This window comes from Odocoileus virginianus, chromosome 6 (assembly GCF_023699985.2).
Source record: "Odocoileus virginianus isolate 20LAN1187 ecotype Illinois chromosome 6, Ovbor_1.2, whole genome shotgun sequence".
Lineage (NCBI taxonomy): Eukaryota > Metazoa > Chordata > Mammalia > Artiodactyla > Cervidae > Odocoileus > Odocoileus virginianus.
The window spans coordinates 26,240,054-26,265,841 of NC_069679.1; the positions used below are offsets into that span (position 1 = coordinate 26,240,054).

At 39.4% G+C, this 25,788-nt stretch overlaps 1 protein-coding gene across 2 annotated transcripts in view; it reads right to left on the minus strand.

Annotated features, from left to right (window-relative positions):
- The window catches only part of INO80 (INO80 complex ATPase subunit), a 123,579-nt gene that overhangs the window by 37,102 nt on the left and 60,689 nt on the right, over positions 1–25,788 (minus strand). For both annotated transcript variants that reach the window (XM_020877552.2, XM_020877551.2), the window contains exons 23-26: positions 25,072–25,165; positions 24,134–24,305; positions 10,398–10,538; positions 4,590–4,815 (exon numbers count right to left, since the gene is read on the minus strand). In XM_020877552.2, coding sequence (XP_020733211.1) covers positions 4,590–4,815; positions 10,398–10,538; positions 24,134–24,305; positions 25,072–25,165 — 633 coding nt within the window. The remainder of the gene's footprint in view (positions 1–4,589; positions 4,816–10,397; positions 10,539–24,133; positions 24,306–25,071; positions 25,166–25,788) is intronic.

Below are 25,788 nucleotides of genomic sequence, written 5' to 3' on the forward strand. Positions count from 1 at the left end.
CTAGAGAAGAATGCAAAGTGCTTTAAAATCATATGCAGTAGTGCTCTGGGAAGAAACATCTTGAAGGAGGGAGGGAGGTCCCTTCCCAACTGACAGTTCCCAATAAGGCATTTGCTAAGCAGCTAAGGTACCTGAAAATTTTCCTGTTCCACATTCTTTTTCAAGAGACAGCAGGTAATGTTGACATCTTAGAGTAATATCCATGCCATACCTGCTGTAAGTGACCTGAGAAATCTGTTTTTCCTTTGTTCATCCTATCTCTAGGTATCTCTTTCTGCTAGTTCTATGGCTAAATTAAGGTTTACCTCCTGAAGGAATGAGAATGTAGAGAAACAAGGGCTGCTCTTCAGTTCAGTTCAGTTCGGTCGTGTCTGACTCTGTAACCCCATGGACTGCAGCATGCCAGGCTGCCCTGTCCATCACCAAGTCCCGTAGCTTGCTCAAACTCATGTCCGTTGAGTCAGTGATGCCATCCAATCACCTCATCCTCTGTCATCCCCTTCTCCTCCTGCCTTCAATCCTTCCCGGCATCAGGGTCTTTTCCAATGAGTTGGCTCTTTGCATCAGGTGGCCAAAGTATTGGAGCTTCAGCTTCAGTCAGTCCTTCTAATGAATATTCAGGACTGATTTCCTTTAGGATCCACTGGTTTGATCTCTCGCAGTCCAAGGGACTCTCAAGAGTCTTCTCCAACACCACAGTTCAAAAGCATCAATTTTTCATCACTCAAGCTTTCTTTACGGTCCAACTCTCACATCCATACGTGACTACTGGAAAAACCATAGCTTTGACTAGATAGACCTTTGTCGGCAAAGTAACGTCTATGCTGTCTAGGTTGGTCATAGCTTATCTTCCAAGGAGCTGCAGTCACCATCTGCAGTGATTTTGGAGCCCAAGAAAGTAAAGCTCTTACCTGCCCCTAAAGACACTTAAACACCAAGAAATACACTAAAAAACAAAACAAAAAAATAAAAAACACTCTCTTTTGGATGATTTCAAATAGGTTGGCTGGTAAATATCATTATCCTAAGCTGTAATTTAATGAAGGCACTAGGGCTTATTCAGCTTTTTCAGAAAGACTTTGGGTTTCTGTGAAATGGAAGCTGCTCTCACTCACTAATTTGTGCCTTTCTCCTTCCTCCTCCCATTTAAAAAAAAAAAAAAAAAAAAAAAAGGCATTTCAGCCAGAGATCTTTAGAGAACACTTAACTCAGAAATTTTCATCTTATCCATTCAGTATCATTCAACTCCCATCACATTTCAGGAAGTAGAGTTTCCTGTTTGCAGACTGGCCCATAAACATGCCCTGAACAATTGCTGATATTAGGAGGGGAAGAGATGAAACTTAGGGGAATGAGAGAGGTAAGAGTATATTTGGAAGTGGTTGTGGGACATAAGAAGGGAGACAGAAAGGTTAGAAATATCACATACACAACTACTAAAAGTAAAACAAGAAGACTGTTAAGAAAAACATACTGTCTACTTTTAGTTTCCAGGTTTGAACCCATGGTTTTTCCCTCTGAACTACAGAAGCTGACTGTTGAGAGCAATCCAAAAGTTTTCAATGGTCATTTCTCTGTTCTCGCCACTATCTGCCAAGTGCACAACTGATTGTATAAACTGAATGAGAACGGATGTGCTGACAGCATCACAACAAATCATCAGTGACTCTGTTTTTGCTACAAAGCCACAGGTCCTGGATGTTTACTCCTCTGCACTACAGCCTGCCTTTTCCCACCTTCGGAACACTGCCAGGCCCCATTTCTCTCCCTACCCCCACTCCCTGACGCTGTGGCACACACCTTTGTTCAGTCTCTTTGTTTGGTCCTGTTTAGATTATTGAAATGCTCTCCTTTTTGTTGGTCTCCTGACCAACACAATCAAATGGCTGCAGCTGGGACAGAACCGACTGCTAAGCCCTCTTGCTGGCACCAGACAAGGAGGCCTGTATGACAGTCCCCGGTCTGATCAGGCAGGCAACGCTTTCATAACAACTCCAAGGGTTTCTCCTTGTCACAATTACCCTTCTCTTTTAATTGGGTTCCCTGGGGTCCCTCAATTTTGATAGCTCCTAAACATTCCCCACAGAGGTACCAATCAGCTTCAGACAATAAGTTTCCTTGTTTCTCATTAAAAGCACAGGAAGGGGAAAAAAAAGAAACCCATATATTTTTCAGTCACTGAGTAAGAGCGGGCAAGCTAAGAGCATCAGATTTCTGCAGCTTGCTTATCTCCTCTTTCGACTCGCATATACTCCCTCAAGACAAATATTTAAGCATATACAAATCTGTCTTGTGTGTGAATTTTGAGAAGTTCCAATTCATCTCAAAATCACGATTCGATGATTTTCACACATTCCTGCTTCTCACATCTACTTTACTTTGCTAAGCAGAACGCACCAATGCTAGGATTAGGAAAACTCAAAGATGAAGATGTACATACACTTAGAAGAGAACTCTGATGAACCTAAAAGAAGCAAGAAGCTGTACCTACTTTTAGCTTGTTACTGCTTAGGTGGGGGAGATGGAAGTGGATGGACTGATTTCTTTGGACTTGCGTGAAGGAAAAGATCTAAGAAGAAAGTGACCAGCAACACCCTTAAAACACTTAAGCAGAAAAAAGTTTTCTTCCATGGCACACACCAGTGCCTTCTGGGCCTGACATCCAATACCCAATTTTCAGGAGCTACCAAAGTTGCCCTGGACAAGAGCACCACCTGTAGCTAAGCAGGGCATCGAGTCAGGAAGAGCACAATTCCCAAGAAATTAGGCTGATTCTACCAAGTCAAACCTAGGCCCAGCCCCTTCTTTAAAACAGAAGCTCAAAAAATGGTGAAATGAACAGACCTACGCTACCATCTTGCAATCCTTCCTACAATCCTGCAATGCAACCTTATAATATTTTCACTTAGACACAAGTTCTTACTGACCACAGTATAAGATGCTGGGTCACTGACAAAATGAATGTATCAATGGCAGTAAAATTAGGATAACAGATGAAAGACAATCTCCTTTTTTCAAGGAGAGGAGACTTTTGAAGGGACTGTATATACTTCTCTTGGTGAAACACAGAGACACATTTGAGGTATGAAATCCAGGAGATTTTTTGCTCAGTCTTGCAAGGAATATAATGAAACCAACTCTTCCCAGGGAAACAGAAAATGTAAAAGTATAGAGGAAAGAGAGATAAAATACAGGTTCCAGTGACCCCCTCCACCCCCCACTGCCCTGCCCAGCCAGTCTACTGAGCACAATGGGGTCAGTGAGGAGCTGGTTGGTTCTCACAGTAAACAGCCAGTGAGGCTGGTGCTTTTTATCGATGCAAAAAGAACTCAGACACTTCCTGCTATTTAAACAAGGTCCATTTTTCTTTCAAAGAACAGGAAAAGCCACAAGAGATTCCCACAGCGCCAGCAATAAGCCTTCTCCTTGTGTACTGGGAACTTGGGAGTCAGAATGAAGAAGGGAGAAAGAAGAAATAGGGTGTTATCTTGCTTCTTTCAACACCTGTGCCCATCTTCTGCCTGGGACTCTGTGGTTTCCAAACCTGCTGGATTCTATTCCTCTATTCCTACTACCATCCAGGCCTGTTTTACACCTAAGCGTCCCCTTATTTTCCAACAATAGACCAGCACCCACTGCTTTCATCTAATTTAAGTCAGACATGAAGTCATATAAATATTGCTCTTGTATACACAAAATGGTATCTTCCAGTTCAAAGCACCCCGAAAGCAACTAACAGATTGACCCAAGTCCCTCAACACTTGACAAAATTAACATTAAATGGAAAAGCCAGGCCTTAAAGCCTAGAACCCAGTTACCTATTAGAAACAGCAGAACCTCTCTTTTGAACACTTAAATCTAGTTTACTTCCTTCATATGCCTGTAAGATGAACACAATCAAAGTGGCAGAAAAGTTGGACAACTGAAACAAATGTGGAAGCTTTAAGCTACTACTTCAGTATGCCAGCAGGTGTAACAAAGAACATAAGCTTATGAACCCTGTATTCAGTTTCCTTAAAAGTCGTCTCACTAAAGCAAAAATGAAAACCTAGTTTCCTTTCAACCCTCGACCTTGACCCTAGGAGGTCTGGGAATCCGCTAGCATTTTGGCACAAAACACTGTTTTTCTTCTGGTTATCATTCAGATCTCTAGTGCTTCGTGCAGGACACTGTTTATGCTACTTAAACTAGGCTTTCTGTGAGTGACGACATTCTCATTCATTCCACTGGCAAGGGCACAAGACAACTGTACTCATTCGACCTAAAGCCTTTCTTACCAAATTTATTTTCCTACACTCCCTGCACTGCAGCCCCATCCCTGCCCCAACTCTGGCTCCTGGCCACCAAAGAGTGGTACTCCTTTTTCTCTCAAAAGAGAGTATTTAGGCAGAAATCTAAAATAGATTTCTCTTTCCAGTCAAGTCACAAATTACTTAAGTATTCTTACCTATAGTCACTAAGGGTAAAAGAGGAAACCGAAACACCAAGAACTCTTGAATTTCAAATTCTGAAACCACTGCATGAAGTTAACACCGTGGCTCTTTCCTTGCCAAAGCCAAGAACATATGCCAAGAGAAAGGAGAACTCACCTGGAATTCTGATGAAAGACCAGCCATTCTGAGGCCTAATGCTCCACAGTCCTCCAGCTGGTTCTGGAAAGAACTGGGACCGTCGATTCAGCCAGTCTGCCGCAAGTTCAGGGGCCCCATTCAACAAACACTGCTTGGCTGCCAGACTCCCTCCTTCCTTCAGCACTCGCCGCTCATATTCTGCACTTCGGTCATTGCAGTAAGAATCCAATGGCACTGCGGTGACCTGCAGGGAAAGATTCAAGAGATGGTTCTTTCACATTTTCCACACGCACTAAGCCCTTTGGGAACTTTGACTTTGAAATCAGACTTATGTGGATAATTCTTAGGTACTGGTTTTAACTCCCCTGCTAACTGGCTCAGTGAGCTTCCCCAGGTAAAAGGCCAATCTCCATAACATGAACTTGCAACAAACTAAGGATCCAGAGACTGCTGGAGTTTGCAGGTACCAGGTCAGGAGTAACTCTATCATATAGAGAGAGTCACTCTGCCATCTCCCTTCACTGCTAGACAGTGGCAAAGTTCTATAAGCCATACACAGTGTGGTGAGGCCACTACGGGAGTGTGAGACAGCCATCACTAACGAACTGAAGAGCATTCTCCTGGTGCATCGGAAGCTGTCTTCAACACTTCTGTGGCGCAACGCCCAAGTTTATCAACATTTCTTTTTCCTCTTCCCTGACCAGGCTGCTTGCTGACTAACAAACCCAATGGAAGATAAGAGACTCTTTTTCTCAGGCTATAAGCTGTGGGGAGCACTAGGTGGTAGGGAACGGAGAATGCAGGTGCCAGAGAGTAATGAATTCATTTCTGGGCTAGGGCAGAGGCTTTGCACAAATTTTTATCTCACCACAAGATGCACCTACATTCAAATGCTGACCCCCAACAGAAAAGAAGTCTGTCAATTTAAAAACTTCAACTTTAATTCTTTTTTAATGACCTGAGTCTATTCCCACTCTAATAAGCAACTATGCATTCAATCGTCTGTGAATCATCTGATAAAAAGTCTGAGGTTACCTTTTGTTAAAATTTGGAGGCTTTGATTATGTGTAAGCCCAGGTTGATAAAAAGGCTAAAGGCTCATTATTAGCAGAAAATTGCTCAGAAGAGTCATGGAGCTAGACCAAGATATAGGAAGAATGTGGCTAGAAGGAACAAGGGCAGAGAGATGGGAGAGATCAGAACATAAAAGTACTGTACCTAGTTTTAAAGTCTTATTGTTCCTATTATTTTTTAGGAGTTAGACATTTACGAAAATCTACCTTGCTACTAACTTTTCTATTTTTATGCTCATCAATATTTAGGGCAATGGTTGTCAAAAGAACCTTCTTGGGAGCTTATCTAATGTGTAGATTTTGATCCAGGTCTAAGGGAGGAGTCACTAGTTCTAGGTTTTTGACACGCACCCAAGCATCTCATACTGTTCGTGGCAGGAGGAGAAGGGGGCAATGGAAGAAAAATGCTTGGATGGCATTCACCGACTCAATGGACATGCGTTTGAGCAAACTCCAGGAGATGGTGAAGGACAGAGAAGCCTGGCATGCTGCAGTTTATGGGGTTGCAAAGAGTCACGACTTAGCAACTGAACAACAAAGCCAAACCTTGAGAAATACTGCCTTGGAGCAGATAAACAAACAGAGAGCTAACTATGGGGCCACTAACTGCTGGAAACTAGTAGTACTAATGTTAGTCGTTCAGTCATGGCCGACTTTTTGTGACCCTATGGACCGTAGCCCGCTAGGCTCCTCTGTCCATGGGATTCTCCAGCAAGAATACTAGAGTGGGCTGCCATGCCCTTCTCTGGGGGATCCTCCCGACCCAGGGATCGAACCCAGGTCTCTCGCATTGCAGGCAGATTCTTTACCATCCGAGCCATCAGGGAAGCCCTGGTGGAAACCAGAGAATACCAAAACTGGAGAAAGAACATCATTTACCAATAACCAAAGAGTATACTACTCTGGCTTGCAGATGAAGCTAAACTGAGTTTGCTAGGAAGCAGTGCCATCTATGGTCCTGATGCAAAACTACAGTGGGTAGCTGGCTGGGACCCCGCACTCCAAAACCTAGAAGCGTGAAGTGAAAGTTGCTGGGTTGTGTCCAACTCTTTGCAATCCCATGGACTAGTCCATGGAATTCTCCAGGCCAGAATACTGGAGTAGGTAGCCATTCCCTTCTCCAGGGGATCTCCAAACCCAGGGATCGAACCCAGGTCTCCCACATTGCAGACGGATTCTTTACCAGCTGAGCTACCAGGGAAGCCCCCCAAACCTAGAACGGCACAGGCATAAATCAATTTACCAAGACAGGGCTAAGAACAGATTTTGGTAATCTCATATCACATTTACCCACTCCAAAAGGAGTTTATTCTCTTGCTTTCAAGTTATTCATTTTTTCCCACTGGAAGTTGAGCATAGGCAAATAAAGACTGAAAGCACAAAGCAGATGATTAAAAATTTTAAACTCAAAGATGACCACTTAAAAAAAAAAAAAAAGATGACCACTTTTATTTTCTTTAAATTTTACTGAGATATAGTTGATTTATAATGTATTAATTTCTGCTGTATAGCAAAGTGACTCAGTTATATATATATATATATATATATATATATATATATATATATATATATATATATTCTTTTCCATTATGGCTTATCACAGGATATTGAATACAGCTCCTGTGTTATACAGTCAGCCCTTGCTGTTTATCCATCCTATGTATAAAATAATTTGCATCTGCTAATCCCAAACTCCCAATCCTTTCCTTCCTCCCCCTTCTCCCTTGCTCTTTTATTTTTAAGAAAAGCAGAACATACATTGGAATTATATAAAAACTTTGGGCCCATGTTCTTGACATGAAAAATCAAAAGCTAGAAAGTCATGAAGGAACAAAGTGAAAACAGTGACACAGGAAAGAATGTTTTTCCTGTCTGAACTAATTTCTAGACACTCTTTTATAGTTTAAAACAAAACAACTTTTTCTAGTTATAAACGTTCGCCTATTTTCCAACTTTATTTTGCTGACAGCCTTCTAAATTCAGGATTAAAAACTAGCAGGTTCCGAAGGCACAGCTCGTAGTGAAATATTTTTTAATGTTTTGTTAAGCTTACTTGGCAGGAGCCCTGAATTGAGATATATATAGAATCACAGAATGTGATGCTTTAAGTACATAAGCAGTGAACCCACGAGGTCTAAAAGGAAGCAAACACGTCCATTTCTACTTAAATCATGCCTTCCAAGTCAGCTCTATCATAAAGAGCCCACCTCCACCCGTTCTGTCCACCCCAGGCAGCCTTCCCAACTGCTCAGAAGCAGGGGAGATGAAGTATGACATACCATTCCTGCCTCCCCACAAATGGAAATGCACACTCCCTTTCGTTTCACATGAGCTGACCCCTGTTGCTTGCTTCATTAACTTCCTAAACTCTAGTATATTTAGGGGCTGCCTCCTCAAGCATTCAGCGCGTCCTTCCTGAGGACATGTAGATTCCTGCTCTAGCTCTAAGAAGCGTGACCGCTCCAAGCGCTTTAGTTTTTTGGTATGATGAATTCCCAGGGTCTTAGTTTATTAACCCTGCACAACGATTTCCTCAGCTAATGATAATTCCTTCCTTAGTGACACAGTTCTTCCTGAACTGACCCTAAAGTTTTCATGGCATGTGCCACGGAAATTAATTTGTCTTAACTCAAGGCCAGGGCTGAGGCTTCAAAGGAAATCAGTTTCTCTCCACCACAGATAGGTTAGAAATCAATATAATTTAAGTATCTCATGAAATGTTGCCTTACTCACACCCCAGACCAGATCTGAAGACGTGTACAAAACATTCAGACAGGTTAAAAACTTTTCTTCCCATCCTTGTGACTATGGTGTGATTATTCCCATTTCAGATTTAGCACAAGCTACTGAAGAAACTCTACAAACAAGTTATGGGAAGAGGGGCCAAAAAGGAAAGGGTGCTGGAGAGGAACCTTTAGCCAGGTGAGAAAAGCTTTCTCTTGCTTCCTGCTTGCCCCACACCTTTACACAATTATAGTCTTCTTCAAGTTACTACTGCTTTTTAGGGAACTATCAGTACCAGACATGATAGTTCAGACTTCAGGCTCCTCAGAAATAATAACTAGAACAGTGGGAATTTTCATGTGTAAATATGTCAGGAAAGTGGGATTATTCTTCAGAGTGGTTGGCTACAGAGCTCCAAGTGGTATAAATGAAAAATTTTATGTCCATAAATGCAATTACAGTCCAGGGCAGTTCACTCTTTTTTGGCTCCATAAAACATGGGGAATATGAGAAGTACAAATGTTCTGACAACCCTCTCTCAAAAATCCAGACTTCCTCTTATAGGTCTCTCTGTATATGCTACAGATTAGAATACAAAAAAAGGAAACAACTACACAACCATGAAGCCTGAAGGCTGCTTTCTATGGAAGCACTTGGCTTTAAATGTTTCGTAGAAAAATTGCTTTTCCCTACATCAATTTAAGCTTCAAATACCAAGAATGCATTGGAAGAAGTGGATACATACAAAACCCAAATACTTTCTGGACAACATAAATCAAACAAAGTTGATCATGGTAAGAGAATCACGTTTGTATAGCACAGGATCAGCAAAGAAATTCAGGCAGGCAGGAATCAACGGGCTTCAGTACCATCATCTCATTTCCACCTGTCATCTTTCTTTGGACTCTATGCCAGATTCTGACCTTTGATAACTTAATAAAGTAAGGATGCAAGCTTATATAAACAGTGGTAGAGAAACATCACAAAGAAGATTTAAAGTCTTCACTGTCTTTGAATGGAACTATGAAAACAGTAGTCTTGCTAGGATAAGTAGCAAAAACAAGATAAAAACACAGAAGGGTAAGAAAAGTCAACCTCTTACTGTGTCCTGGGCTGACTGAAAGCTGCCCCTTAAAGCAAATGGAAACAAGCTGGAAAGACAGAAGCTAGTTTTTGCTCTAACAGCAGTCTGGCCACATCTCTACTTTGCCCCTCTCTCTTCATGTACTTCTTTGTGGTTGTAAGAGAGCTTCTGCCTGGCTCTGATCAGAAAGACATGAAAGAGTGGAAGATGTAAGCAAAGTAAACAGCTGCAGTGTTCCGGAAGAGCCTTTGCAGCGACACTGTCAGCTATCACCAGAGGGCCCTGTTTTGATAAACAGGGTGTTAGGAAGGATCTAACAGCTGTTTAAAGTTGAAGCCACAATAGAAATTACTCCCCATCTACAAGTAAGACTACAACTACTGAATGGAAGATATGGCACAATAGTCACTTTTCAGAGGGATCATACTCATGAAGGATAGTCCATGCAGGGCTGCTGAAGAAAGCTAAGAAGTTTCTTGATGCTGGAGTGTTAGGTTTCCCTTTGTTTTATGGAGTCTATACCAAGGTGATAAGGCCAGATCAAATCTCCCTCCCAATCTGGCCCCAGTCTCTGAAAAACCTTCAAAAACCTCAACACAGGTGACAAATGGCTCCCTCTCCTTTTCAAATATTCCAATGTCTCTGTCCCTGCTACTGGCTGGGAATCCACCTGACAGATGGCCTGCTCCCATGGTAGTTTAGAACCCCAGACTAAATAAGAGGAACTGCACAGACGCAACATCAGAGAAAGAAGCTACTTCTAGCTGCCATACAATGGTTCTCAAACCAACACAATTCAAAGTGAGGGATACTGTTTTAGGAAAGATAGGACCACAGATCCTCTTTCTAAATACTGAGCATTCTCGTTAAGACACGGACCCCCTGAAAACTGGTTTATTTCTTTAAACACCACCTATTTTATTGCTTCTCTACTGAGGCACTTACTCGTGGACTGGCCACACACAAAAAAGATGGCAGCTCAGTGAGCAGGCAGCAACGAAGCGAGGAGGTAGCTGATCTCCGCTGATGGATGACCTGGTCTGAATAGCCACTCACTGCTTTACAGTGGCTGCTGAAAACCAGAGACTACAAAACAAAAACGCAAATTAGTGCTATTGACAATTGTTTAATGTAAGCAAAACCGAAAAAAAGTCACAGTCAAGATTCATGCTAATTTCAAAGTGTGCTTTTATCAGTGTACTTTAAGTAAATGTCACCTCTAATTCTACTTTTTTCTGGAAGTGAATGCTGTTTATCATAAATAGTTACAGGAAAATTTTCATAAGACAAAACAACATTTTGTGTATCTCAGGGGAAAATGGGTTTACTGTTAAACTGTCGATACAAACCCATATTTTGAGTTAAAAACGATGACCAACAATATTTCCTCCCAAGCTATTTTAGGCAGATGAGTTTAGTATTACATGTGTGTACTAACAATGCAGTATAGTTCTGGCAAGGCTAGATGTTCTGTTTATTTGGAGACATCAATACAATTGGTCAGGAACAAGGAATAGTATCTCTTTAGTTTTTCTAACTACCATTTAAAAAATTAAATCCTTTACTTACATTACTGTATGAATTTATTTTAAGAGAATTAAAGCTCATGTTAAAGCTTCAGTTTGCAGTCATTCATATGAAAGATTTTTAAGTATGGAATGTTCATATACAAAGAATCAGTCAGTGAGATTAGAGCATTGTATATTGTAGATGCAGTTCTTTCTTCAGTTCAACGTTAAGACATTTTAGCTCTGGATCTTCGTTCTTGATTATTTCATTTATCTGTCTCACTGGTTTCTCAAGGCAAGTTAGTATACAAATAACCATATGAATGAAGATAATACAAAAAAACTGCAAGAAGAACAGTAACCAGGACCCACTGCAGGAGAAAAACAGCTATAATTCCAGTACCAAGGGTCCAGTACCAAATCTCCTCAAAGCCTCTTTGTACGTATCTTCTCCTAAAGTACATGGGTTCTTTAGGATCACAGTTTGAAAGACGCCATCTCAAGTGTCTAGGAAGACAGGTACATCATAATCTACTTTAAAGAAGCAATCAGCATCTTCTAAATAACAGTCATGAACAAACTGAGAAGCTTTAACTGCTTCCTGCAGGGCTGGGATGCCTTTAGTGACTTCTAATCACACAATTCGGAAGTCTTTACAACCTTTTATTACAATGCTGGACTCATGTAGCTTTGACAGGTTTGGTAATTTTCTCCAGATGTTGAGGTCCAATCATTAACCAGGAAATAATGTTAATCTTCTGATATCCTTTTTCAATAATTGTATTCTCTTTAAGTTGGCTAGCATCTGCACTGAGGTTTATCCACCTTTCTTCATATTTATCTCCATTATCATCTGAATGCCTGAGGATCATTATGAAGATAAATAGACCAGGTGTCACCCTGTTCTTTCAATATTGAATACTGACAAGCTAGGATTAATTACAAATAAAAAGCCTTATTGCTGACACAGTTGAAGGTTAAAAAAAAATACACACACACACACACAGTCAATTTTCTTGTTTTTTTTTTTTTTTTGGAAGTTCACTTCTGACTATTAGTAACAGTTCTTGCCCCTCCGGGGGTGAAGATGACATAAGCCTAGCAACTGCTGCTCATCTGTAGTATTTCAAGGCTGCTAGCTGCGGTGTCCACCACCACCCAGGTGGCTGAGATGGCAGCAGTGGCAGGCCTAAAGACTTTTGAATTCTTTACTAACTTTTAAAGACCAGTATCTAAACAGTTTGTCAGTCAAGAATCTCTTAAAGTCAACCTCATTTTCAATATTCTTAAATGGCAAAATCCAACAGGTAAGAGATGAAAAGAATGACTATTTCCTTCAATTAGTTTCTCTTCGGCACTGTACCTATTAATAAGAAAGGGATACAACAGTCACTATAGGGAGTCTTTTAAACATACTATTTTGCTTGTGATACCTTTCTAGAAAAAGCTCTAATAATTTTATTTCTGGGGTGGTCATTCCTAAATTAGGATGTGTTCATTTGTCTTATCTCAGCTAGGTTAAGATGGGATTCTCATTTGGAGTCACTAAATCAAGGTGATCTACAGCTGATTCCAGATTTAAAAAATAATTCACAAGTTTAAAATGCTCAACCTACACAAGCCTTAGCTTTTAAGAAACTCTGACTATTCCTAGTACATTTCACTCATCTATACTTTTCTAGATTATTTTCTCTTAATACTGGTTTTATACAGGTGGTCGTTGGTACCATGCTGCCTCATTTTCTTCACACAATGACATGAAGGGCTAGATATTGCTAGATACAGAAAAATTGAGTGCTTACTACAGGAGAACATAAAGGACACCTTAGGCACTGCTGTGTGGGATATGGGCGGGTGGGTGGTACAGAAACAAAGGTTTATTACTTTCTCAGTCTATTTTGGCCTAAAACAGATTAGGAAAAAAGAATGCCACACAATGAGAGATCTGACTTGGTAATAAAGTGGTCACAGGTTTTGCTCTTCTGTTGCCCCTTCCTCATGTCCCGGACTATCTCACTACTCCGCAGGCAGCGGCACTTGTGCGTCTTGCTGCCAGCACCATCATATGCACACAAGTGAAGGCAGGCTTTGCTAGTCTTCTGGCACCATGCAAGTCTCAAGCGAAAATCACAAAGCAGTATGACAGGCCCCACAGCAGCATACTTCTTGCCACAGTGGAGCAGAGAACACACTGCTATCTGTGTTTTCCCCTCAGATACAGACTTGCCCACTTAACAAGGAGCCATATTTTGTTTTCCATGTCTTATTTAGAATTAAAAAGAGTACTTACGCTAATGTTAGGTCTTCATTACTTAAGAAATTAATTTTCTGCTTTTGCTCTTGAAAAACACATCAAACTCAGATATAGAGAAATTGTCTCACTTAAAATGAAAGGGCACAGTGTTTACAGACCAATTGCTAAGATTACATGGATTCTATTTTCACAGATGGAAATACAGAAAAACTCTGAAAACAAAGGTTTTCCAGAGCTTTCCACAAGGGGTGCTGGCAGCTCTCATGATTTCAGGAAATGATGATATAGATACTGCAGTGGCAAATTAACACCTAGCAGAGGAGTTTTTGGAAACTTCCTGTTTGGGAGATTCTTCATCAACAGCCATTCAAAGCTCTCTAAGCATTCAATAGAGTCCAGTGTTTAAAACTTAAAAAACACATCACTTTTTCCAAAACAACTCTTTATGTTTAGATTCTTTTGTATATTTTAAACTGCAAAATCTGAAATGCCCTCAACTTCTATGAGTTAGCTGGCTCACTAGAGTTGTAGTAAGCCAGTTAACTCATATAATACCTAAGCAGACCATTACCATGACAACAGTTTCACAGAGACTGGGATAGGAAATGAAACAGACACTGTACCCTTTCTGCCAATTACCATTTTTAACGTATTATTTAATTGTATATAGTATAAAATCTGTTCCACCTCCCTGAAAGATGGCTCAATGGTATATTTCCTACAGATTCTGGTTTTTGTCTTTAGTCTTCAAAGCAAAATAAGATTAAAAAGAAAAAAAAAAAGATTCACGTGTGAGACTTGCACTCTAATCCTCTCTGGTGAGAGTCCACATTGAGGAGGGAGGCATGTGAGAATGAATTCACAAAAGTTCTGAACTAAATACTATTCCTTCTTGAACTCATCACCAGTAAAGCAGGGTACAGAACAATGAGGGTTAGTGGCTTCTGTATCACAAGCATCACAAAAAAAGGATAATCAGAAAAGCACTTACATCAAGTACGAGATTTTAAAAGGCCCTAACTTCACTTTCACGCATTGGAGCAGGAAATGGCAGTCCACTCCAGTATTCTTGCCTGGAGAATCCCAGGGATGGGGGAGCCTGGTGGGCTGTTGTCTATGGGGTTGCAGAGTCGGACACGACTAAAGTGACTTAGCAGCAGCAGGAGCAACTTTGTTCAAAATACTCCTAAAGTGTCATCTGATCTGTGTCCGTAGCCTAGTTTTTAGTTCCTTGATATTTTTGTATACCCTCCAAAGCCAGTATTATGAGAATGGTAGTTCTTCGAACTCTGTAACACAGGATTCAAATTTAACATTCACTGCTGGGTAAGAAGAAGCGTTTTACAGGTATACTCAGTGGGAAAAAAAGAGCTTCCCACTGTTAAGATTCATTCACATCCATGAGTGGCAAGAAAGATGGGAGGATTGGATTAGACTGCTGAATATAACTTAGGTAATATGTGATTTAAAGACAGACTACCAAGAAAAAGATGACAACATGTAGGTAAGTCAACATTCATTAACTTCCTCCTCAGAGGAATAAGAAAAAAGCGTTCACCTTGATCTGATGATAGGAAGCTGTATTTAGGAGATAGGCTGCTGGAATAATACCTACTACTATTTATAACATAAAATACATGAAGGCACAGAAGAGAACAAAAAAAGGGTTTTCTGCAATAAGAGGATAAAAGTGAATATGGAAAAAATTACTTCAAAGTTAATCTGATAGCTCCAAAGGAATTTTATTCAGAATTATTATTTGAGGGCTTCTTGGGTGGCTCAGTGGTGGAGAGTCCACCTGCTAATACAGGAGACAGGGGTTTGACCCCTGATCCGCGAGGATCCCACATCCCATGGTGCCTGTGCACAATTACTAAGCCTGTGCTCCAGAGCCTAGAAGCCACAACTACTGAAGTCCAGACATCCTAGAGCCCGTGCTCTGCGACAAAAGAAGCCACAGCGGAAAGTCTATGCACCTCAACTAGAGAGCAGTCCCCACTCTTCTGCAACTAGAGAAAAGTCTGCACAGCAATGAAGACCCAGTACAGTCAAAAATAAAAATTATTAAAAAGTTATTATTTGAATAGTATAAGATAAAGTATCCTGGCACTCACTTTCAATTTTAGCATTTCCCTTTGTCTCTTCTCTCAGGTTTGTTTGCTTGAGAATAATCCCCAACTTTACTTTTAAGACTGATTTTGAACATGGAATCAGGATTCATGTTTTCCCATCAAAACATTGAAACAAATTTGCATTTACTATGCATATAAAACTAGGGCACTCTACTTCATAGTATCACAAAAGGAAGCAAAAGAAAAACAAAGGAGCTGGAGAAATAGAATCTCTACAGCATTATGTTTCCAAATAATCAAAGTTACATAATCAGAATTAAGTAGGCAAATCAAATGAAAATGCAAGATAAAAGAACAGAGCCTGCAATGAAAAAAAAATTGTTCACAGAGAGTTAGGGCTTATGAGCAATGAATTTTGGCTGAAGATAAATGGCATATACTATACTGTATTAATGGTTTCCCCAGCTGACATTTGCTGTGGCTAACAAAACTGTGGACAGACAGGTAACATGGAGAGCAGGGAGTGATGATGCCAGCATCCCTACCAATTTAAGAACTTTCATGGTATCACAGTCAGAACTCATCTATCGCCTAAGCCAAAATCTCACAACAGAGAATACCAAAACAAACTTGGTAATGAAGTAACTAAAATAAAAGGCGCTGAGGCTCCTCCATACTCTCTCTGCTGAATCACTCACTCTGGGGTAAGCCAGCTGCCACGTCATGAGGACACTGAAGCAGCCCCATGGAGAAGTCCACATTTCAAGGAACTGAGTCCTCCAGCCAAAGTGGGCACCAAAATACCAGGCATATAAGCGAGCTGGTACTATGGCTCCAGTCAATCGTTCAGGTAACTGCAGCCCTAGCTGATATCCTGACTGCAACTTCCTAAGATTCTCTGAGTCAGAACCACCTACCTAAGCAGCTCCCAAGTATATGACCAACAGAAACTATGAGATATTAAAAATGTTCACTGTTTTAGGCTGCTAGGCTTTTGGGTAATTTGTTTTATCTATTTGTTTTATAGGTATAGATAACTATTAAAACTACAGGGGTAATATCCACAATTGACACCCTTTTTGCAGTTACTCTTTGAGGTGTCTAAAAATTAGCTTCTTTCTGCTGGTATGTGGAGAAGGCAATGGCACCCCACTCCAGTACTCTTGCCGGGAAAATCCCAAGGACGGACAAGCCTGGTAGGCTGCAGTCCATGGGGTCGTTAGGAGTCGGACACAACTGAGCGACTTCACTTTCACTTTTCACTTTCATGCACTGGAGAAGGAAATGGCAACCCACTCCAGTGTTCTTGCCTGGAGAATCCCAGGGACAGGGGAGCCTGGTGGGCTGCTGTCTATGGGGTCGTACAGGTCGGACACGACTGAAGTGACAGCAGCAGCAGCAGTAGCTGCTGGTATATTTCTTACTTCCAAGAAATGTCTCCATATCTCAGCTCAAATGCATGGCAAAAATAACCAACGTGCAATAAACTCAATGCATGACCAAACAAGTTACCAATGTCACCCATATTTCCCAACCTCCAAGGAAAGTTAGAACTCTTCAGAAAATTTTAAGTAGAGAGGAAGATTATACTTCTAATTTTAAGTTGGAGGACATTCCCTCAGATAAGAAAACATACAAAATTCCAAAGGGAAAAAAAAACATCCCACTGATTCAGTGGCTAAGACTCTGAGTTCTCAATGCGGGGGGCCTGAGTTCAATCTCTGGTCAGGGAACTAGATCCCACATGCCACAGCAAAAAGTTCACATGCTGCAGCTAAGAATCCCACACATGCAACAAAAATCGAAGATCCCAAGTGCTGCAACTATGACCTGGCACAGCCAAATAAATTAAAAAAAGAAAAAAAGACAGACTTGAGGAATTTTTTTCCTTTGGCCATGCCACTTGGCATGTGGATCTTAGTTCTCCAACCAGGGATTCACCCCCTCCATTGGAAGACAGAGTCATAACCACTGGACCAACAGGGAAGTCCACCAAAAATGGCAGAATTATTTAATAGCATTTTTTTTTAATGTTCAGCTTGGTTTCAGTCTTTCTGGATCTTGTAAAATATTCTTTGTGTTTGAGAAGTAGCTTTCTATTAATTAAAGAGCGCCTGAACACTGCTTCTCTACCATGTAAAAAGGACAGTTAATCACTTTCTCTTCCTTTATCAATCATCTTTCTTGTATGTTTGACTTCCCTTTTAACTGCCTTCTTGCTTTTTCATCTTCAAATCTGAGTCTCCCTTCTCTTACAAACCTCAGCTTTATCCCAACCGTCTCTCCTGAAAGGTCTTCTTATTCTTTTTAATTGTCATACTTCATTACCCACTTCCTAACCAGAATCTCTCTCCTTGTAAATTCCTGCACCTGGGCCTTCTCTATTCTCCCTGCACTCATAACATCAAAGAGCTCCTAATCTCACTCTTAAGTGTTCACCTGGAACTTTAGTTTAATACTCTCTTTATCACAGATCCCCATGTCCAATCTCTCCTGTTGTCATAATCTTAAGATTAGTCATCTAATACCAGTGGCAGAGATCTCCACTGATGAGCTGTAATGACGAGTGATTTAACAGCCTTCCTAAAACCAACTACCAGATTATTCCTTCCCAAAGCTTGACAGTAGCCATCAAAACTTTATCCCCCCAGGATTATAACTGTAGCATCTACTGAAGAAGGTGAGCCAAAAAAGGTTGAAACTCCTGGTTTAACATCTACATCCCAATAGACTGGCATTCAAAGATTTCTTTGGAAGAAAGGTGACTTACTTATCCAGCCTTTTTTTCTCACCACTGCTCTTTATTTTGGCTCAAATCTTTAACTTGGAATATTCTTCCTCCTATCTAGGTCCCTACCACCCAAGATCCAATTTTAAGAAATGCCATTTCTATAAAAATGAAAGTTTTTTTTGGTCCGTTTTAACCTAAAGTGATCTTCCATCCTGAACTTTACCACTAGTCATCTACTATTTTTTGGCAGTGTAATTATGTCTTCAACGCTGATCTTGACTCATTTTTTATTTCTAAAGTCCTTTTAATTTTGTGCATGTCTTTTTACTATATGCATGAATGATTTTTTAAACTAGAAAATAGAGACTATGATTGTTAACATACCTCGCCCATAATAGGCACTGATGTGTGACAGGTTCAAAAACCACATTAATTACAGTACTTTCTCTTTGTAGGAGTAGACTGCCATTGGGAGAAAGCTACTCTGAAGGAGCATTAGAAAAACCCAACCTTAAGCCAAGATCACATTTCTACCCCTGGAGATTCTTTCAGTCAACAAGCTCTTCTGATACACATACAAATAATGGATCCATTCGAATGCTCAATCTCACTGGCCCTTGGGATCAAGCAAGTGAAAACAGCAGGAGAGAAATGGTGAAGAGTGTGTGGGGAACAAAAAAAGGAGTACTTTCTCCTGTAAACAATTCTCTTCTCTATTAACATTTCTTACTCAATTAGGCTTCTTTTGCTGTCTAGGTCAGTGGTCTCCAGAGATATTACAGCAAGCTTCACAATGTAAATAATATTAATATGTTATTTCTGTATCATTTTAAATGAAATAATACACAGGTACTGGCAAAATGGATAAAAATGTTTTAATAATAGGGGGGCATAATCAAGGCACACGAGGCTAGTAGTATTGCTGGAAAGAGTTTAAACTAAGACAGATGAGCTGATTCTAAATTTACATGATAATGCAAAGGGCCAAGAACAGTAAAGGCAATATTGAAGAAAAACAAAGACAGAGGACCTGTGCTACCAGTTTCAAGCCTTATCATGGAGCTAGAATTATTAAGATAACTGGTATTGGTCAAGGACAGACTAATGGACTAACAGAATAGAGCACGATGAGAAAGAGGCCGACACATACACAGCCACCTGTTTGACAAAAGTGAAGCTGTAGTGCAACAAGGACAGTCTTTTCAACAAAAGAAGTTGGGTCAAATGGATATGCATATCTGTAAGTAAAAAGAAATGACAACCCATAACATACACTAAAAACCCAGTTTCTTGTAGATTTGAATGGTAAATCAAAAAAATTTTTGGAGAAAAACAGAATAATCTTCACAATCTTGATAAAGACAAAGATTTCACAAGACACAAAAAATGCTAACAATTCAACAGAAGACAGTACTGGGAGTGAAAAAGTAACTAATAGGTAGAACAGAAAAATAAGCCAGTGTCTTGAAGAAGCATTTCACAAAGGAGGTTATCCAAATGGCCAATGAGCATTAGAAAAGGTATTCAGTATCATTATTCATAAGGGAAATGTAATTTAAAGACACAGTGAGATACTATCACATAGAAGGACTAGAACGAGCAGACAAAACAATGTCACATGACTTGTGCACTTTCCTATATGTATGTTAATATCTCTAGGATAGCCAAGACAACAAGAGAAAGGCTAGAATTTTCAATATATTATACCTATTATTTTCTTCCTGTTTTTCTAATCACCTGGGCCTGTTATATACTAATGGAAAGCAAACAGTCATATTTCCAGAATCAACTTAGTTACTTCTTAGATTCATGAATTCAAATGGTTATTAATTAATACGAGAAAAAAATTTTAACTCTCTAATCACTGACTAGGGTACTTCCTGCCCTCTCAAGCTTTAACAACCCATTTTAACTGACATAATTATATGTCAGTCTTTTCCTAATCTTTCAAGACTTTTCTTGTCCTTCCTGAAGTTCTAATTCACCACAGGAATGACAGCAAATACCTTTCAAGTCCTATTTTCAGAACATAGGCTGAAACTAGTAAGCACAGTTATAAGTTTGCTTCCTGTTAAAATAAAATTTTTCTCTGATTCCACAGTAGTAGCATCCCTGTATAAGCAAAGGGATCTTTCAGAAGATCTGTAAACTGTATTAATAATGCCAGAATTTTTCTGTAGGTCTCAATGACAACAAACAAGTCATGTCAGGAAAAGGCACAAGGCACATACAAGATTGAGTTTATCAACACAAACAACAAACAGAAAATTCAAGACAGGGGACTTCCCTGTGGTGGTTAAGAATCCACCTTTCAAGGTAGGGGACATGGGCTTGATCCCTGGTCGTGGAACTAAGATCCCACATGCTGTGAGGCAACTAAGCCCTCGTGCCACCACTAGAGAGAAGTCCATGCACCACAACGATAGATCCCACATATGACAACTAAGACCTGATGCAGCCAAAAATAAATAAAAAGAATCCAAGACCTTGTATTTAAATCCTATCAACAAATCCAAACATTATCAAGACAGATAATTATTACACTTAAGTCTCACCACTGTCGTCCATACTTGACAAGTTATCTTCCCCTCACCCCTAAAAGACTCATTTTTTGTAAAAAACTGCAAATTGGCAGGATTAGAGGAAGTGTGTTTTTCATATATGTGTGTACACTAAAATATCACGCATCTTAAGTTTTAGCTTTTACTCTATGCTCTTAACTAATAAACTTCAGAAATCTGTTCTAAATAATTAAGTATTAAAAATTTCCTTCTCTACTCTTCTTGCAAAACAGGCAATGTCATGTTCTCTAAAAAAATATTTCTTGAATAAGGAAAACTTGGTTTTGAGAAATCAGTGTGAGAAACAGCATGACAGTGGTGAGAGACATATTCTAGCAAAGCCACCCTTGGGGGAGCGTTTCCGTAATAAACAATCCGCTCAGGTTTGAATCAGGTTTTGGGGTTTTTTTTTTTTCAAAATCAGTGAAGTCGCTTAGTTGTGTCCGACTCTTTGTGACCTCATGGGCTATATAGCCTACCAGGCTCCTCTGTCCATGGAATTTTCCAGGCAAGAATACTGGAGTGGGTTGCCATTTCCTTTTCAAAATTACTTTATTTATATGATTTTTCAATAGAAGGAATATAACAGGTACATGCCAAAATATACTAAAACAGTCACCAGTAGTAGTTGATCATAAACTACATGTCAGAGTAACTCTGCAATGAAATATGGGTACTGCTCTCTGAGTAATTTCTGGTGGTCTCTTTCACATTCAGAAAGTAAGACCCTTCCTTAGTCCCCAAATGTCAGTTTCTTTCCTTACTATTACACAGAATGATCCAGAATCTTTCTACATGGTGATTCTATTCACCTAGTCTTGATTCTTACATAACTACAGGTAGTATAAAATATTCTTGTGAGTCATGGCCAGACCGAAAAAACCACAGTTATAATAGGCTTTATTAATTGTTACACATGGAGCTTCAAAAAAATGATTCTTCAATCAGAACCCAGTTTAACCTTTATGGCTAGATATGTAAAGATCATTCTACTTAGTTAAAAGCAAGTATTTCTTACAAAAGGTATATCAACCAACTCTAGCAAGATACACTGTCTGGTTGATATTTCAACATATGTGTGTTGGAGACAAGGATGATGAGAGCAAAAACAGAACAGCATCTCTACACATCCATGATTAGCTTTCAGCTACCTGTGGCTCAGTAACTCAGTTCTACATGCTAAGCCACTATAAAAGCAAATGTCTACCTACAACATGAACTAAAAGTAAAGAAGAAGAAATGGAAGTCAATCTAACTTTGGAAAAACCAATTTCACATAAAGCATGCTGCTCACATCTAAATTTCTCAAGAAATTAACTGACTGAAGGACAGCATGGAACAGGTGCCCTGAACACACTACTCTATTTTCAGAAAGCAGAATACAAATAACTGATGCATATCTTTCAGTGTTAGATAAGATTGAAGCATTGACTTAACAGGACACAACAAACTCCCAGGGGCAATGGTGCTTTCTGTATCAAAAATGAAATTAGTAAACAAATTGTATCTGTAGCAATACACAGTATCAAATGTAAGGAAATCAGTCTATAAGAGGTTAAGCAACTGTGTACCAAACATAGCAGTATTCACTACAAGGAAGTCACCTTGGCCCCACTGACTATATTACTCCAAACAGAACTGGAACCCAATTCTATTCTCCTTCTGCATTACTGGTCTCATCTTCAGAGTCCAAAAAAAGTACATGGAGCAACACTTGAGAAAGAAACTGGGAAACAGAAGAAGAAACCACATGGGTTCTTCAGTGGACAGGGGGCAAATACTAGATGCATCCAAAGAACATCCTATATTCTGTAGTAGTCGCCTGTGTGACTGATGACCCCTTACATTTTCCAGAGGATACAAAGAAAATTTCTACCTTTTAAACTTTTAATCTAGTTAAAGAACTATAAAATATAAACATACAAATCGCTTCTCAAAATTCTCCAGTTATCCATTTCATTCAGAATAAAACACAGATCCTTAGCATTAACTTATAAGGTCCCACATGATCTGAACCTGCACCTACCACCTATCACTTTCCTCCTTACCTACTATATAAAGGTGAACAATTATATGAAAAAGTGTTCAACATCATTATTTTCCATGGAGATGAAACTGAAAATCACAAATTCAAAAAGTGAACTGACAACACCAGGAGTAGGCAAGGAAGATGAACAGTAAATCTCTCACACTGTTTGAAGGAGTTTAACTTTGTAATACCATTTTGAAAAAGTATTTGGCAATGGGTTGCTGTTCAGTCGCTAAGTCGTGTCTGGCTCTTTGCGACCCCATGGACTCCAGTACGACAGGCTTCCCTGTCCTTCACTATATCGTTGAGTTTGCTCAAATTCATGTCCACTGAGTTGGTGATGCTATCCATCCATCTCATCCTCTGCCACCCTCTTCTCCTTTTGCCTTCAATCTTTCTTTTTCCAGTGAATCAGCTCTTTGCATCAGGTGGTCAAAGAATTGGAGCTTCAACTTCAACATCAGTCCTTCCAATGAATATTCAGAGCTGATTTCCTTTAGGAACGACTGGTTTGATCTCCTTGCAATCCAAGGGATTCAAGAATCTTCGCCAGTATCATATTTCAAAAGAATCAATTCTTTGGTGCTCAGCCTTCTTTATGGTCCAACTCTCACAAGACTACTGGAAAAACCATAGCTCTGACTATAAGAACCTTTGCGGCAAAGTGACTTCTTTGCTTTTTAATACACTGTCTAGGTTTGTCACAGTTTTCTTTCCAAGGAGCAAGTGTTTTAATTTCATGGCTGCAATAATCATCTGCAGTGATTTTGGAGCCTAAGAAAATAAAATTTGTCACTGCTTCCACTTATTTGCCACGAAGTGATGGAGGCCATGATCCTAGTTTTTTGAATGCTGAGTTTTAAGTCAGTTTTTCAACTTTCCTCTTTAACCCTCATTGGCAATGGGTACTAAATCTAAATATACATATGTGTGATGATACAGCAATCCCACTCCTGGATATAAACACCAAAGAAATTAATGCTGCATTCATCAAAAGACATGTACAAGAATATGTACAGCACTTTTATTCAAAATAGCCCCAAACTGGAACCAACCTAAATATCCACCAGCATTAGACTAATAAACTGTGATTAGAAACAGACAATGGACCTCTTCACAGCATTAAAAAAGAATATCTTTTTCTTGGTGGTCTGTTCTGGATTTGAGGTTTCAAATGGCAATAAGTATGAGAGAGACTTCTGGGTGCTAGAAATATTCTATACTTTAATCTAGGTAGTTGTTACACAAATGCATACACAAGTGTAAAGAGCTGAACACTGAAAATATGTGTACTTCCCAGTAGAGTTATGTATAAAATATATATTAAAATATAAATACACATATACTGTACACACACATAAAATGTCTATTAAGTTATATGTAATAAGTTGTAACAATACACTGCTCTCATTCCTCTGGGAACTTTTTGGCTGCCTCAGGTCATCTTTTACTTTATTACTTTTATTGATTGAAAGAAAAGGGAAGGGAGTGTTACACAGATAACTGATGCTGAAATAATTGCTTACCTTTAACAAAGGGCAGCTGGAAAGGTTGGGAAAGGAGAGTGGAAAATTAACCCCAAGAAGGAAATCCTTGTTTCTCAGATATTTCTCCTGGCTCTCCCCTTCCGGCTCTCCCCAGGAGCGCAGCTGATGGAGCCTGTAGGAGGCTTTCAGAGACAGGAAAAGAGCTAACCATCTGAAACAAACCACAGCAGACATGCTTATTCAGTGCTCCATGGAGGTCTGAGGGTAGTTCATAGCAGCAAGGAACCTTGTCTCTCATTAACTGTCTCTTCTGTCAATCTTGGGCATTTTAGACACAGTTCTTTCAAACAAAGTCACTTCATACTTTTGTTCTATAAATTCTATCTTTGGCATGAATTGGGTTTGCTACTATGAAAACGAAAATCCTCCGTAAAGCTCCTCTTAATGTTAAGGAAAATTCAACTCTTATCGCAAAATCTCTCATAAAAACATCCTCTTACAAACAAGATAAGCCTCTCCTAATGAGGTCATTATTTTTTATACAAATATAATACAAACCAGTAAATTAAGTAAAAGCGATTATTCCAAAGAATAAGAACAGAGAACTAAGTTTCCCAGAATACATAAGGCAGGCTATGCTACAATCTCTACTAAGTAAAGGAATCATCAGCCATCATTTGCCCTGAAGAAACAAATAAAACAAATTTCCACCTAGAAACTAAGACTTGAAGACCTTCTGGTAGCATTTGGGAGAAGAACCTAAACAGTTTTTATTTAAGGTATAGCATGAAGCATTGTACAATTATTAAATTTTCAAAAGAAAGTTATGATTTCCTTATAAAACTTTAATTCTTAATACAGAAAGAAAGAGGCTCTATAAGATCATATAATACTAAATATTTAATTTCACAGTATTCAACATTTGCCCCTATTTATTCTCAACTGTTCTCTCATCAAACAATGAACAAACTTCTCACCTGGCTAAAAGTCCCTGAAGCATGAGGTTTGCCATTTCAGCTGGAGATACATCAATAAAGCGAAGGAAAGAGAAACAGCTTTCTTCATTAACACCTGGAATATCAAAGAACAAAGTGAAACCCAACAGAAAACCAAGAGACAACACTCAACTAAAGCCTGCTGAACTGCTGAATTTTTGACTTAAGAATTTAAAACTATTCTAAAGGTTCCAATACAGCCACTTTGACAGAAGACAGAGTGTCATATTTTTGTACCACAATCCACAAGTAAAAGAGGCAGATGTATGAGATATGACATATATGGGCCAGAGTGGAGTTGGCTCATCAGTTACCTCTGGGGTTTCAGATCCTTGGCTAACTGTCTTCCTCTTTTTATTGTGCCAGGAAAAGGAAAAGAAAAGGAGAGCACAGAGGTGAAGAATTCTGAACTTCTGCCTCAATACTTTGGACAATGCTCAAAGTTGAGCAGCTTTCTTTCCTTAGACTAAGCAGGAGGGACCTAAAGAATCAAACTAACAAGAGCCTGTACTGTCTCTATCACACTTTTATTCAAGGGTTTAAGAAATTTTTAAGAGACAGATACAAAACAAAGATCGAAGGTCAATTGAAACAGAAAGAAAAAAAATTTTTTAATGCTTTCTGTTATAAACACAAAGCCTGCTAGCATCTACAGATGAAGACAACTAACTTACTTAAATCTTATCAAGACTATAAACA